This window comes from Entelurus aequoreus, linkage group LG20 (assembly GCF_033978785.1).
Source record: "Entelurus aequoreus isolate RoL-2023_Sb linkage group LG20, RoL_Eaeq_v1.1, whole genome shotgun sequence".
Taxonomy (NCBI): domain Eukaryota; kingdom Metazoa; phylum Chordata; class Actinopteri; order Syngnathiformes; family Syngnathidae; genus Entelurus; species Entelurus aequoreus.
The window spans coordinates 12,340,627-12,356,664 of NC_084750.1; the positions used below are offsets into that span (position 1 = coordinate 12,340,627).

At 43.3% G+C, this 16,038-nt stretch overlaps 1 protein-coding gene across 1 annotated transcript in view; it reads left to right on the forward strand.

Moving 5' to 3' along the window:
* LOC133635923 (replication protein A 14 kDa subunit-like) overlaps positions 1 to 11,411 on the forward strand; it is a 70,100-nt gene extending 58,689 nt beyond the window's left edge. Inside the window, exons 4-7 of the mRNA XM_062029385.1 lie at positions 9,992 to 10,074; positions 10,156 to 10,281; positions 10,752 to 10,863; positions 10,937 to 11,411. Coding sequence (XP_061885369.1) covers positions 9,992 to 10,074; positions 10,156 to 10,281; positions 10,752 to 10,863; positions 10,937 to 10,998 — 383 coding nt within the window. The 3' untranslated portion in view covers positions 10,999 to 11,411. The remainder of the gene's footprint in view (positions 1 to 9,991; positions 10,075 to 10,155; positions 10,282 to 10,751; positions 10,864 to 10,936) is intronic.
* Positions 11,412 to 16,038: the final 4,627 nt, after the last annotated feature.

The window sequence follows — 16,038 nt, forward strand, 5'->3', positions numbered from 1 at the left end:
CTTTGATTAATCGCATTTTGTCTGTTGTGTTTAATCGCCATTATTCACAGATGGACGTTTCTTTTCATCTTTGATAAGTGGACCTTAAACACGTCATTCTCAACTTTTTAATTCTATTGACATGACAATTGGTTTTGTTTTTGCAAATGTTGGTTTGTTCCACATTATACTTTTTTAAACAGCTCATCACAAAGTGGACACAAACACTCTTCTGCACACACACACACACACACATAGTTCTGGCCGTCAATGCTGGTCAATTTTTTTAGGGCATTACCGCAAGTCACAAGGGCGGTGGCGGTACTTGCCGCAGTTGCCGTGGTTAAGTTGGAGCCCTGCTTCACTATCTAAGATGGGTCCTGGACGTGTAAGAGTATGTGCACACAAGGTTGTGTGTCATGATCCCGTGCCCGGGTCATGTCTTAGTTGGTGTCTGGTAGCCTTTCCTATGTTTTAGTCTAGTATTGTTCCTTGCACCATTTGGCTGGTTTTGTTTACTTTCTTGTTACTAGGTGTGCTGATTTGACGCACCTGCCTTTGTTTAGTGATTAGTGTCCCAACCTGCTGTTTATTGTGTCGCTAATCACGCCCCTTTAAACACCTGTGTCGCCGTTCACTCGGCACGGGTTTGTCGCTCGCTACACGGCTGTTTACCTTTCTTCGCGTGTCATTTGTCTCACTCTACTGAGTAAGCCTCGAGTTACCCTCGAGGTTCATTCCATGCTTAGGATTGTTCCTCAGTTTTGTGTTTTGCCTTGCGTCTCGCAATTAAATCATCACCTTACTCGCAGGCGTCCTGCTGTCCTCTTCTTTGGAAGCGTGAACATCACACCACACGCCGGATCGTAACATTCGGGTCTAAAATAACTGTGATTTAACGTAGCCACCACAGGTTTGTGCAGGTGTGGCAGGAAGTAAAGTGTGGTTGTCACCAGTGTCATCTTCTACCTGCAGTGTAATACCTGCTGCCCACAGAATATAAAGTTAAGTCTTGGTTCAAGTCCATAGTCCACAACACACCACATGGTGTCAGAAGTGTAGGACCTACAATTTTCTACGCAGACTGCATTGAGTTGTGAGTACTCTTCGAGCGGGACCATTGTGCTACCACGCCGATTTTTGTCTTCGTTCACAACACGGTAACTGGCTTCAGACAACCTGACCCGCTGATTTTGGAAGGCAACATAGCGGAGAACCGGGGATATTTTTCAAGCAAGACCATGAACTTTTTATTGCTGCGGTGTACTCGGACAAGCCAGCGCGGACTCAGGCTGACATCCTACAGCCGTCGAGCGGTCAAGAGCTTTGGTTTACGCAGTGTGTGAACCAGGGGACAATGGCAAGTTGTTATTCCTGCAGAGTCCAAGAAGGATCCGGAATGCCTCAAAAGAAAGTTCCATGAAGTGTGCAACCCTCAGACAAACTTCAAGATGGAAAAACACAAATGTGACCAAAAAACCTGGTCAGACAATCGAAGCATATGTGAGAGGTTTGAGACTCAGAGCTAAGTGTTGCAATTTTGGTGGGCTTTGTGAAGAACTCATCAGAGAAAGGTTGGCCTCCGGCGTAAATAAGTCACACCTCAGAAAAGTATCTGTTACGTGATAGCGATCTGACTACAAGGCCATTGCAGTATGTCTGATTCACGACATGAAAAAGACGTTGAGGTCTCCACAAGTGTGGACGCTGTTCAAAGCAGATATGAACAAAGACGTGACGAGCCCCAGTTTAACAGGAGACCGATCACGTCACAGCCGATCAATGACTGTACTAAGTGTGGTGTCAGTCACATGACAAAGAGGAAACAATGCCTGCAGTGTAATGGCAAAATTAACATTCTAGTCATTTCTTGTCTAAAACCGCAATTGTAGTGTAAGTGTTTGCGTAGGGGTTTCTTATGTGCTTCCATTGCTCCCTTTGGCCAGGTCCTCACCTGCTTCACTGTAGCTTGCTTCCTGATCAGCAAGGGCTTGTATGCAGGAATTAGCATCCCAAATAGATGGGCTGAGGTGGGGGCGGGGTGCAGCTTTGAATAATTTTTTAATAACACACAAACTAATAAGTGACAAGTTGGGCACACAACTACCACACAGATCCTTCCGCCCTAAATGCAATTAAACATGTACATATATGATCAGGAAACCATAACATGTTCTTTAATATAAGAAAAGCAATGTGAAATAGTACATTTCCCCAAATGACTCACACAAACATAATAATTGCAATTATTATGCCTCGTCCGTAATGAAGCATTAGTATCAATCATCAATCAATCAATGTTTACTTATATAGCCCTAAATCCCGAGCGTCTCAAAGGGCTGCACAAGCCACAATGACATCCTCGGCTCAGATCCCACATCAGGGCAAGAAAAAACTCAACCCAATGGGATGACAATGAGAAACCTTGGAGGGGACCGCAGGTGTAACATTTATCCCCTAGATGGCAGCATAGGTCAACAAATCCTAGAGTTGAGCTCCTATACCACCATATGCAACAAGGTTAGTAGGCGCACTGCATGGCTGCATTCATTCCTTACTTTTCACTTTTTCACAAGTCTTTGCCAAAAGGACGTTGCACTTTGCACCGGTGTCCACTTTCCTTTCAAGTGTGTTGTTATTCATCTGCAAGATAGTGAAGGACTCTTCTTTTTCCTGTGTTTCTATGCAAGCTGAATTTCCTGGTATTTCCAGTGTTAACCCATTGGCAAGGGGCCATTATCAACAACAATCATTAAAAAAAACTTATTTGGAGAGTAACATTTGACTAAAAATATAATTTAGTGATCAACCGACATCACAGCCATCTTAGTCCTATCCACGGAGGTGGGGGTTTGGAGACATCCCGAATGGGCTCCAAAAATGCAAAACCCAGGACAGGCAGTTAAGGCACAGAAACCCCTACGCAGACACTTAGACTACAATTGCGGTTTCAGACAAGAAATGACTAGAATATTAATTTTGCCATTACACTGCAGGCATTGTTTCCTCTTTGTCATGTGACTGACACCACACTTAGTACAGTCATTGATCGGCTGTGACGTGATTGGTCTCCTGTTAAACTGGGGCTCGTCACGTCTTTGTTCATATCTGCTTTGAACAGCGTCCGCACTTGTGGAGACCTCAACGTCTTATTCATGTCGTGAATCAGACATACTGAAATGGCCTTGTAGTCAGATCGCTATCACGTAACAGAAACTTTTCTGAGGTGTGACTTATTTACGCCGGAGGCCAACCTTTCTCTGAGGAGTTCTTCACAAAGCCCATCAAAATTGCAACACTTAGCTCTGAGTCTCAAACTTCTCACATATGCTTCGATTGTCTGACCAGGTTTTTTGGTCACATTTGTGTTTTTTCATCTTTAAGTTTGTCTGAGGGTTGCACACTTCATGGAACTTTCTTTTGAGGCATTCCGGATCCTTCTTGGACTCTGCAGGAATAACAACTTGCCATTGTCCCCTGGTTCACACACTGCGTAAACCAAAGCTCTTGACCGCTCGACGGCTGTAGGATGTCAGCCTGAGTCCGCGCTGGCTTGTCCGAGTACGCCGCAGCAATAAAAAGTTAATGTTCTTTCTTGAAAAATATCCCCGGTTCTCCGCTATGTTGCCTTCCAAAATCAGCGGGTCAGGTTGTCTGAAGCCGGTTACCGTGTTGTGAACGAAGACAAAAATCGGCGTGGTTGCACAACGGTCCCGTTTGAAGAGTACTCACAACTCAATGCAGTCTGCGTAGAAAATTGTAGGTCCTACACTTCTGACACCATGTTGTGTGTTGTGGACTATGGACTTGAACCAAGACTTTATATTCCGTGGGCAGCAGGCAAGATGACACTGGTGACAACCACACTTTACTTCCTGCCTACGGTGGCTACGTTAAATCACAGTCACAAGTTTTCCACTGCACATTATTTTAGACCAGAATGTTACGATCCGGCGTGGTGTGATGTCTGCGCTTCCAAAGAAGAAGAGGACAGCAGGTCGCTTGCGAGTAAGGTAATGATTTAATTGCGAGACGCAAGGCAAAACACAAAACTGAGGAACAATCCTAAGCATTGAATGAACCTCGAGGGTAACTCGAGGCTTACTCAGTATAGTGAGACAAATGACACGCGAAGAAAGGTAAACAGCCAAAATGCTCGTAGAACGTACTTAAAAAGTTGCGTATAGCGAGCGACAAACACGCGCCGAGTGAACGGCGACACGGGTGTTTAAAGGGGCGTGATTAGCGACACAGATTGGGACAGTAATCACTAAACAAAGGCAGGTGCGTCTCAAATCAGCACACCTAACAAAACCAGCCAAATGGTGCTAGGAACAAAACTAGTCCAAAACATAGGAAAGGCTACCAGACACCAACTAAGACATGACCCGGGCAAGGGATCATGACACACAACCTTGTGTGCACATACTCTTACACGTCCAGGACCCATCTTAGATAGTGAAGCAGGGCTCCAACTTAACCACGGCAACTGCGGCAAGTACCGCCACCGCCCTTGTGACTTGCGGTAATGCCCTAAAAAATTGACCAGCATTGACGGCAAGAACTGTGTGTGTGTGTGTGTGTGTGTGTGTGTGTGTGTGTGTGTGTGTGTGTGTGTGTGTGTGTGTGTGTGTGTGTGTGTGTGTGTGTGTGTGTGTGTGTGTGTGTGTGTGTGTGTGTGTGTGTGTGTGTGTGATGATCTGTTTAAAAAAGTATAATGTAGAACAAACCAACATTTGCAAAAACCAAACAAATTGTCCTGTCAATAGAATTAAGAAGTTGAGAATGACGTGTTTAAGGTCCACTTATCAAAGATGAAAAGAAACGTCCATCTGTGAATAATGGCGATTAAACACAACAGACAAAATGCGATTAATCAAAGTTAAATATTTGAATCCTTTGATGGCCCTATACTCCATTATTGACGACACTTTTATATAAAGTTTCATTTATGACCTAACAAGATCATTTTGATTGTCAAACATGCAAAGTTGAAACACTCAATGCATAGATAAATATAATGGATGGGCTTATTATTGATCGGTAGGCCTGGTGGACAGTCTGCCCCTCTGCCATGTTTTTCAACCAATCGTGCTCACATTTGACATTCCTGTGCTTGCCAGTGTGCTAAAGGTGTGTACTGAGTTAGCACCTCAGCAACAAGCACTTACATAACAGCACAGGTAAACCAGTTGCTTTGTAGATGTTTTGTGTGTCGTACTTAAGGAGTACAAGTGTTCCAAGAAAGTGTTTGACACACCCAACAGCAAAGAAACACTTAAATAACCCAGTGTTTGTCTTTTAGCCATGAAACAAGTCTTTGAAACACTCACTTCCTGGTCTTGTGTTGCCAGCTGTGGCCGTGTGACCTTAACGTCAACAAAGGATTGTCGGGCCAGGCTGGGTGTGCCATTAATTATATAAATGAGGCACGTTAAATGTCAGCAATTAGCTAAGGTGCGTCCGTTCCATGGTAGACTTATGGTCACACAGCTGTACATTCCCATGTCTCCTGATCACGCAAAGCCAATTGATACTCTTTTTAAATGCATTTTAGATATGAAATCCCGGATTTGGCAAATCAATCAATCAATCAATCAAAGTTTACTTATATAGCCCTAAATCACGAGTGTCTCAAAGGGCTGCACAAGCCACAACGACATCCTCGGCTCATATCTCACATCAGGGCAAGGAATAACTCAACCCGATGGGATGACAATGATAACTTTTTACGGTTTAACCAGGACAAAACTCTAGTTTTAGTCATTGGCCCTGAGAAACATTTATGGAGGCCCTATTATGCAAAAACACTTTTTCTTACCTATTGGTACCTGTGTTTGTGTATTTGGGATCTGCATAAGGCCTCAAAATGTGAAATCAAACCATAGAGGCATGGTGGAGATATTTATAAAACTATCTTGCTTTCCTTCATACTTCCTTCAAACGAGCCATTTTGAATTTGTAAAATTGGTGATGTTTTTCCCAGTTGTGACGTCAGCGGATTATCCATATGTGCTGAAAATTGACCCAAAGTGCTTTGACTGAGTCCGCTATTGTAGTCCATATGTACCTTCTCTTTCTCTATCCTCTTGGTTTTCCCTGTCCTGTCCAGCCACTCGGGCAAATCATATAGTAGATGTAGATGCCCATATCGGCTGTACACGTTTACTTTACACAAGACAAGTGTGGGATACTTCTCTTGTTGCCTTATTTGTGTTTGACTTTATTCAATGGATTTACTTCATATTTGGTGCAGCCGGGCCGGAGCAGGAGGAGATAGAAAGAGTAAAAAAAGTAAGACCGAGGGGGAAATTGCTGGGATAAGAAGGGGATAAAACAGAGAGACAATAACAACAAAGCAACATCAGCGAATGGGATATGTACAAATATGATAGTAAAAGTGATAGCAAAGAAGCAGTTAGTGAAATAAATATTAATAACACAGAAATGAAATGGCCTTCTAGATTGGAATGTGTCAGAGTAGAGATAACTCGGAGTAGTCTAAACAAAGGGAGTGGGGGCGAGGGACAGAGGGAAGATCACGGGACTTCCGGGGGTTTGAGGGGAGACCGAGCTAGACCGGGCGAGGGAACGCGGGTGTGCTGGATGGGTCTCACGTTTGTCCTCTAAGCTTGGAGAATAAACCACAAAATACCAACTTCTGCCTGGTGATTGAATACAAACATCAGCTTATTGCCATAAAAAGAATCTGGGAGAGACTAGCAATTTGAATTCCCCATTGGAGGAATGCTGGTCAACGCAACAATTCTTTGCTACATAAACAATATATGAATACATTAGATATCTATATATCTTATAGACTGTATCTCTGTTGCTGCAGCAGCAGAGAGTTGATTCTGTCTTGACACTTTGTATTGATATTTTGTATTACATTCTTCCCTTAAATGATCATGTTTACAGTGATTGTTTTATATGTATTTTTTATGTATGTCGCTTTGGATAAAAGCGTCTGCCAAATACTTCAACATAAACATATATAAACACTTGAAAGTCTTTATATCAGCTAAAACCACCAATCTGTTTCACTGGATTCAGAATAAAACCAAATTCTGTCTTACCCAACAATGTTAGTATTTGAATATTGTTACTTGAAGACTTATTCCTGGTTACAATTATACTGTTAAGAAAGTATTGTCTTATATTTTGCCTAAAATGAGAACGCATCATAATCAGTGGCGGCTGGGGAATTTTGTTTTAGGTGGGGCTGAAAGTTTGTAAACCAAACCCCTATAGGGGGGTCATCCTCCCCCAGAAGATTTATTTGTGATTTTCACATACAAATATTGAAGATCTTTGCTCCTTCTCAACTCTGTGCTAATATTATTTTCATAAAATACAACCAATAGTACGTTAATGTTGAATCTTACTTGTGAAAAGTAATCCCCCGATTCCTATTTTCAACAGTCCGCTCATTTGAGCAGGAAAACGCTGAACACCATCTTTGTTTTCTACCTTTTAACTGTCAGTTTAGCATCTTTGTTTTCTACCTGTCAACTGTCAGTTCAGCATCTTTGTTTTCTAACTGTCAACTGTCAGTTTAGCATCTTTGTTTTCTCCCTGTCAACTGTCAGTTTAGCATCTTTGTTTTCTACCAGTCAACTGTCAGTTTAGCATCTTTGTTTTCTACCTGTCAACTGTCAGTTTAGCATCTTTGTTTTCTACCTGTCAACTGTCAGTTTAAGCTGCTCGCCGGCTCCTCACCACCACTTCAAGATGGCGGCCAAATTGCTTGCGTCACAGCAACCAATGCTGCGTCTACTTATAAGATGTCTATGGTTATAACGTCATTGCAAACACGGCAATATGTTGCGTCCACTGCAGTTCGCTACCTTATTCATACTTTTTGCCAAGTGATTTTTTTTTAAGCAGGGTTGCATGAGGTACCTACAGTTAACGGTACGTTAGTCAATGTATCACACACAGTAACGTAACGTTAGACGGCGGTCAGCAGCACCGCATATTTTAGCCACTTGCAAAAAGACAAACATAGTCAAATAAAGGTCAGTTAAAATGTATACTATATAATAATAATAATAATTATAAATTTTATTTATAAGGTGCCTTTCTGGGCACTCAAGGACATCGTACAAAATCACAACAATAAAATCAAATTAAGAATATGTGTACATATTGCATAGGGCCCTGACATGTAAAAAATAGAACTCTGTTCATTGTTATGTTCATGTATTTGTTATGTTTTTCATGTGTACGAACACATAAACACACATACAGTATGAGATGAGATCAATGAGATAAGGTAAGAACAGGATAGAAACTGCTGTGGAACTAGTTACAATGCAATATGCCATGGAAATACAATGTTAACACTTTTGTAGAAATAAGTACAGTTGCACTTGTTTTTGCAAATGTGTTTATTCTGTAAAGTTAAATGTTTAAAGTGACTAGTTTATAGTGCTATTATGAAGTGCAATGTCAGCACAATTTTTTTCCCCCTGCAATTTCAAATGCACTTGTTTTAAACTTTCACAATGTTATGTCAGACCCACTCGACATCCGTTGCTTTCGGTCTCCCCTAGAGGGGGGGGGGGTTACCCACATATGCGGTCCTCTCCAAGGTTTCTCATAGTCATTCACCGACGTCCCACTGGGGTGAGTTTTTCCTTGCCCGTATGTGGGCTCTGTACCGAGGATGTCGTTGTGGCTTGTACAGCCCTTTGAGACACTTGTGATTTAGGGCTATATAAATAAACATTGATTGATTGATTGATAATAAATAAATACAGCGTTTTAAAAGCATACACAATCTGTGTAAATATATTAGTCTGTGGTTAAAAGGACTTGAAAGGACTCGAAACTCAAAATGCAGGACTTGGGACTTGACTTGAGACTTTCCAGTCTCGACTTTGGACTTGACTCTGGACTTGCCTGTCTTGACTCGAGACTTGAGGGCAAAGACTTGAGAATTACTTGTGACTTGCAAATCAATGACTTGGTCCCACCTCTGTCCTGATCACACAAAGCCAATTGGTACTCTTTTTAAATGCTGGAGTCCTGGATGGCAGATAACTTTTTACGGTTTAACCAGGACAAAACTCAAGTTTTAGTCATTGGCCCTGAGAAAGAAGCACATATTTATAGAGGCCCTATTATGCAAAAACTTTTTTTTTTTTTGGCCCCCGTCTTTGGAATGGCTTCATGTTTCTAAGAGCAGGCTTAAGGAAAGACGAACATCAAAATGACAGCAAGTCAATGGCTTTTTTGGGGGGAAAGAAACTAGTCACTATAATTCATTACTTCATTTGTCTAAAACAGCCTCTTAACTTCACCTAACCTGTATTTACATTACAGCAGAAATGGTAAATGGGTCATACCTGTATAGCGCTTTTCTACCTTCAAGGTACTCAAAGTGCTTTGACACTATTTCCACATTCACCCATTCACACACACATTCACACACACATTCACACACTGATGGCGGGAGCTGCCATGCAAGGCCCTAACCACCACCCATCGGGAGCCAGGGTGAAGTGTCTTGCTCAAGGACACAACAGACGTGACAAGGTTGGTAGAAGGTGGGGATTGAACCAGGAACCCTCAGGTTGCTGTCACGCAACCTCGCCACGCCGTCCCCATAATCATGTAATTAAAACAAATTCAAAGGTGTCTGTACCACAGCCAATCTTTTTTAATTGTATTAACTTTAATAATTGAACTTAATTATTTAATTATAGCTGACTTTTAAGTTTGTTTTGACATGAAACATTCCAGGGCTGGGTCAGGCTAGCATATAAAAGGATGGCTGGTTGTTGTCCTCAGTACCAAGTATCTTCGCTGCAAAGGTAACACGACACAACTTTACTAACTTTGACATTTTGAATACAACAGTGTGTCTATCATTGCACAGATGGCATTTTCTCTTCGCGTCTTCATCCTCCTGTGTGGAATCGGTGGAGTGTTTGGTTGGTAGCTGTGACACTTTTGCCACATAGTTCCTGTTTGTGTTTCACTTCAAACAACAATTGTGTTGCAGGTGTCTGTCCTCTAGGCTGGACTCTGTTTGATTCAAACTGTTACATCTACCAAAACGTTCCCAAGACTTTTCAGGCAGCAGAGGTACGGAAGGATTTCAGGCCCTAAACTGTGCCTATAAGAGTATTAAATTGAGTGATGCTGTTTTGCTATTTGTCTCATCAGGCTGCCTGCACCGCTCTTCATCCTTCAGCCCATCTGGTGTCCATCTACACTGTTGAAGAAAACAATCAAGTTAAAAATCTGATTACCGTCGCAGACCCCTGGATAGGACTCAATGACACTGCCACGGTGTGACCACTAGCACATTGAACTGAAGGGAAGGGTGGGTGGAGGCGGGACTGGGTGGTGGTCTGAGGTCAAGCTGCTGTGTGGTGGGCTTTCAGTGGTGACTCTGCGAGCACCTGTGGCTATCTGGTCTCTTGCTAGGCTGCTTTCACCAACGCTCTTGGCTTTGAGATGCCCTGCTATGAATGGTCTGCCGGGTTTGCCCTGCCTCGGTCTCCACATCTGTGCCAGGGGTCTTTTGGAGGCTGTGAGGGTGTTTGTCTTTAGGGTGTGTGTAGCCTATTGCTGCATCTGTTGTCTCTCTGTCTAGTCCAGGGTGTGCAAAGTGGACTAGAATATTCCCCAGCTAATATGTCCCAGCACTGCATCACTGCTGCCAACACAACAGTTACACTCTTTTAAGGGTGCACATACCAAGCAAGGCAGCGTCTCTTTTTTCAAAAGTGACTTAATAAAATGTGATTGTCTTCCAGGACGGTTGCTTTGTTTGGACTGTTGGACAAACCGTTGCCCTCCTACCCTTTGCCGACCAACTGCCTCAAATCCCGAATGGAATGCAAGAGTGTGTGTACATTGCACAAACTGGTATGAAGAACAAAATCTTGTTCACTGCATCTGATTGGGAGAAGATTTCACAAGTTGTTTTGTTTTCTCACAGATGGAAAGTGGCACGCTGACACCTGCAATGTGCTGAAGCCATATGTTTGCAAGAGACCATAGCCCTAACCTAATCATACAATACATGAGTAATCTATGACTCTGTGTGCCACATATTGGCCAATAAGCTTTTTCGATCTGTCCTAAGGAACTTTCCAAATACGCTTTTACCGACTTTAACGTTCAATGCTATTGAATAAATGCTTTCTGAAACAAGAGCGTGGGGGGTGGAGTCTGCAGACGAGCGCTTGTCAGTGACGGTGGAGGACAGACAAACAAGATTTTTACGACAAAGTTCTGTAGAAAATTTCCTTTTTATGGGACATTTGTGCGTTTGTTTTCTCGTTTGGCTGTGTTGTTTGTCGCATTTTGGCTGTGTTTGTGCTTGATGGCAAACATGTCAAGGAGGTCATGGTTGGGATATAAACATACTCTTGATGTTCAATGTTTCATTGTTCATTTACACTCTGGCTGTCTCATTCAATAAAAAGCTATAAGATGTTTTGTCTGTGGTGATATCCTGGTGTATTTTCCTCCACAGTCACATTTCTATCCTACTCTTTGAGTCTGTCTGCAAACCGTATCAGAATTGATTTGCAGCAGTATTGATCAGTATCAGAATGTGTTTTTTGAAAATGTACATTGTGGTGTACATCTTGAAGACAAACATCCATCCATCCATCCATCCATCTTCAACCGCTTATCCGGAATGGGGTCGCGGGGACAACAGCTCCAGCAGAGACCCCCAGACTTCCCTCTCCAGAGCAACATTAGCGACTTCCTCCTGGGGAACCCCGAAGCGTTCCCAGGCCAGAGAGGAGATGTAATCCCCCCATCTGGTCCTTGGCCTGCCGCGGGGTCTCCTCCCAGTGGGACGTGCAACGAGGACCTCCATAGGGAGACGCTCGTGAGGCATACGCACGAGATGCCCGAACCACCTAAGCTGGCTCTTTTCCAAGCGAAGGAGCAGCGGCTCTACTCCGAGTCTCTCTCGGGTGACTGATCTTCTCACCCTATCTCTAAGGGAGATGCCAGCCACCCTTCTGAGGAAAGTCATTTCGGCCGCTTGTATCCGCGATCTTATTCTTTCGGTCATGACCCACACTTCATGACCATAGGTGAGAGTAGGAATGTAGATAGCTCGGTAGACCGAGAGCTTTGCCTTCTGGCTCAGCTCCCGTTTCGTCACAACAGTGCGGCAGAGAGACTGCAATACTGCCCCAGCTGCTCCGATTCTCCGGCTGATTTCCTTCTCCATCTTTCCCTCACTCGAGAAAGAGCCATCAATCTGTCAATCCTTTCCGTGTCCGGGCCAGGTAAGGTTCCCCGTGAAGACAAACATGACCGCCTTTTTTTTGGCGACCCTTTCAAAAACAAAGAATGCGATGTTTAAAAGGCTACAAGCTAACGTTGTGGAAAGATGATATCAAGAATGGCAGAACTTATGTGACGGATGCCAGCTGGTGAAGCTGTGCGGCGTATAAAACATGCTTTTGGAAATAAATGTTGAGGATCGTTCCAAATCAAATGATGACATTGTTATTGAACTAGCATGGAAACAATCACAGAGCCAGTTCACTCTCAGGCAGCGATACGTCATTAGGACACTTGCATGACCTTCCACTGACACAATTATTACTAAACTAAATATTGATGCAAAGCATTTCCAAACAAGCAGGAAGTGCATGCTACTTTCAGAAGGTGAAAGTACTCCAACAGGAAGTAAAAGACGTGTCCTTTGGGACACTTGCTGTCTTTGGGTGGCTGTGTTATGTCAACATTTAAGGAAACCTTTGTTAACTTGTTATATTAACTTCAGTAGCCCTGATTTAAATCAACATAACATGTGGTTTTACTGCCAGTTTAGCCTCCCTGTTATTGCCTTCACCGTCTCAAGAAGGGGTAGTCAACTACATGTTGAATAGGTCCAGTTAAAGAACATTTCCTGAAGGTCTTGGGTGGTGCTAAAGGTTGGTGATGATTTAAAGACTTACAGTCTAAAATAGGTCATCAACAACTGACTGTCCAATCAGAATCGAGAATGTGTGAATTCAAAAACATTTCAATATTTACTGTCACAATAATTGATTTCCTCTCTCAGTAAAAGAAAGTCTCCATTTGAAAATAAAACGGTGAAATGTAGCAGCAGCCTGAGTTGACCTTGCTCTGTGCAGCTACCCAAGAGTAATTGCTCTTTTTACAGGTGTGTCTAGTTGGCAAACATTTACTTTCACGGCTTGGTGGAGGAACTGCTCCTGTGGGGAATCAATCAGCTCCCACCATTTGTATCCAGGTACGGTATGCAGGTGTTTTATCTGCATAATGAACATGTGACACTGCTTCTTTAATGGTTTCTTAGAAGGGAACTGGAATTTATTTTAGATTTGTGTTCATCATTCACAGTCCTTATGTAAGACAAGAACACCTGTTGTTGTTTTTTAATGCATTTTAACTAGTAAATAAATGGTTCAAAAGTTTGCTTACAATAGAGCCAATGGAAGTCACTATACTCTGCCTATAAAAGCCCTAAAAAAAACCTTCAAACAACTACATTAAGTGTTTATATACACTGTAAGTACACAACCCAAAAGCAGTGAAGTTGTCACGTTGTGTAAATGGTGAATAAAAACAGACAACAATTGTCAAATCCTTTTCAACTTATATTCAATTGAATAGACTGCAAAGACAAGATACTTAATGTTCACATTTGTAAACTTTGTTATTTTTTGCAAATATTAGCTCATTCGGAATTTGATGCCTGCAACATGTTTCAAAAAAGCTGGCACAGGTGGCAAAAAAGACTGAGAAAGTTGAGGAATGCTCATCAAAGACTTATTTGGAACATCCCACAGGTGAACAGGCTAATTGGGAACAGGTGGGTGCCATGATTGGGTATAAAAGCAGCTGCCATGAAATGCTCAGTCGTTCACAAACAAGGACGGGGCGAGGGTCACCACTTTGTCAACAAATGCCTGAGCAAACTGTTTAAGAACAACATTTCTCAACCAGCTATTGCAAGGAATTTAGGGATTTCACCAACTATGGTCCGTAATATCATCAAAAGGTTCAGAGAATGTGGAGAAATCACTGCACGTAAGCGGCAATGCCCGTGACCGTCGATTCTTCAGGCGGTACTGCATCAAAAAGCGACATCAGTGTGTAAAGGATATCACCACATGGGCTCAGGAACACTTCAGAAAACCACTGTCAGTAACTACAGCTCGTCGCTACATCTGTAAGTGCAAGTTAAAACTCTACTATGCGAAGCCAAAGACATTTATCAACAACACCCAGAAACGCCGCCGGCTTCGCTGGGCCCGAGCTCATCTAAGATGGACTGACGCAAAGTGGAAAAGTGTTCTGTGGTCTGACAAGTCCACATTTCAAATTGTTTTTGGAAACTGTGGACGTAGTGTGCTCCGGATCAAAGAAGGAAATAACCATTCCAACAGCCACCTGTACCCCGAAACCCAGCAGCAAGGCACTGGTAAGGAGCTGATCAGTTTTTACTGCCAGCAGCCAGGACGTAGCGCTTCTTTGTGCCCGCCACGAAAATCCAAGCTAATTGGGGCCTGTTATTCACACCGTGCTATGAACATTAAGGGAAGGTGCCAGCCGTTCAAAAGTGTGAGTGTTAATGGTGAACCAGTATCTGCTCTGGTAGACTCCGGTATCTTCCTGTCGCGAAATCGAAGGGATTTAGTGCAAATGGGCATGGTGGACTTCAAAAGGATGGAGGACATTTTGATGTGGACTAGGACAAACACTCCTACTGTTGCGCGACCAGTCTTCCTCTCGGAGTAAAACACACTGGTCAATCCCAAGTTCTTTTGGATGACATATGTTGAGTAAAAAAGAGACGGATTAGTACTTGGCTAAGTTTTACTAAAGCTTTAGGAGACCAGCCCTTACAACGCAACCATAGCATCACCAAGAGCGGTCCAAACTCAAACAAAAAGAGTCAGCTTATGAAGAGCAAAATCAGCCCCTCCCGCCCAGAAAGAAATGCAGCTGCTACTTCAAAACAGAAAAGGAACTGGCCAAAACGGCTCTGTGAGCCGACAAACAGGAGCCCTTAAGACAAAACAAAGAGTTTCCTAGCGGACATTAGAAAAAAAACCAAAGACTACACATGGGAAGATATTAGCTGCTTTAAACATGACTATGGATTAAGAAAGAACACTTAAAAATATCTCATTCTCACACTACTCGACTGTGGATGTTACTGTCGTTGTGGACAAACAATCCTAGCTCCTAACTGTGGGAGCCATCTTAGAATGGGACTTACCATTGTTACCGGACGTGCTGATGGAAGAACACACTTGTCAGGTCCTGTGGTCACACGAGTCCAGGTCAGAGCAAGGGCTGTGGCTAGTCAGGACAAGTGAGGCGTGAAGGAACCCTCTTGCTCCAAACCCATTTCCACCCGGGACAGCAGTCTATTTGAAGAGGCTACAAAAGGCCAGCGGAAGTCATGCCGACAGCGGCGCTTTGAGAAGGGACTGGAAGCAGAGGAGCCAGACCTAAAAGAGACATTCGGCCAGGACGTATATGGGAGGTACTGAAGGGCATTCTGGCTTTGCAAAAGAGGGATTGGACTCTTCAACCCTTGTTTAAAAAGGTGGGTGAGGTTGAGAAGGTGCCAAGAAACTGGAGGTACCGGGAACGTGTTGATAGCCTATTTTACACCTGGCACATACCGTACCTTGGGCAGGATATTTAGGCCTTGGGCAGGATATTTAGACCTTGGGCAGGATATTTAGACCTTGGGCAGAATATATTAAGGCCACTACAAATCCTACTGAGATGACAATCAGCAACCCCAAATCCGAGTCCATGGTTCTCGCCCGGAAAATGGTGCCGTGCCATCTCCGGGTTGGGGAGGAGACCCTGCCCCAAGTGGAGGAGTTCAACTACCTCGCAGTCTTGTTCACGAGTGAGGGAAGAGTGGATCGTGAGATCAACAGGCGGACGCTGTATCGATCCGTTGTGGTGAAGAAGGAGCTGAGTCGGAAGGCAAAGCTCTCAATTTACCGCTCGATCTACGTTCCCATCCTCACCTATGGTCATGAGCTTTGGGTTATGACCGAAAGGACAAGATCA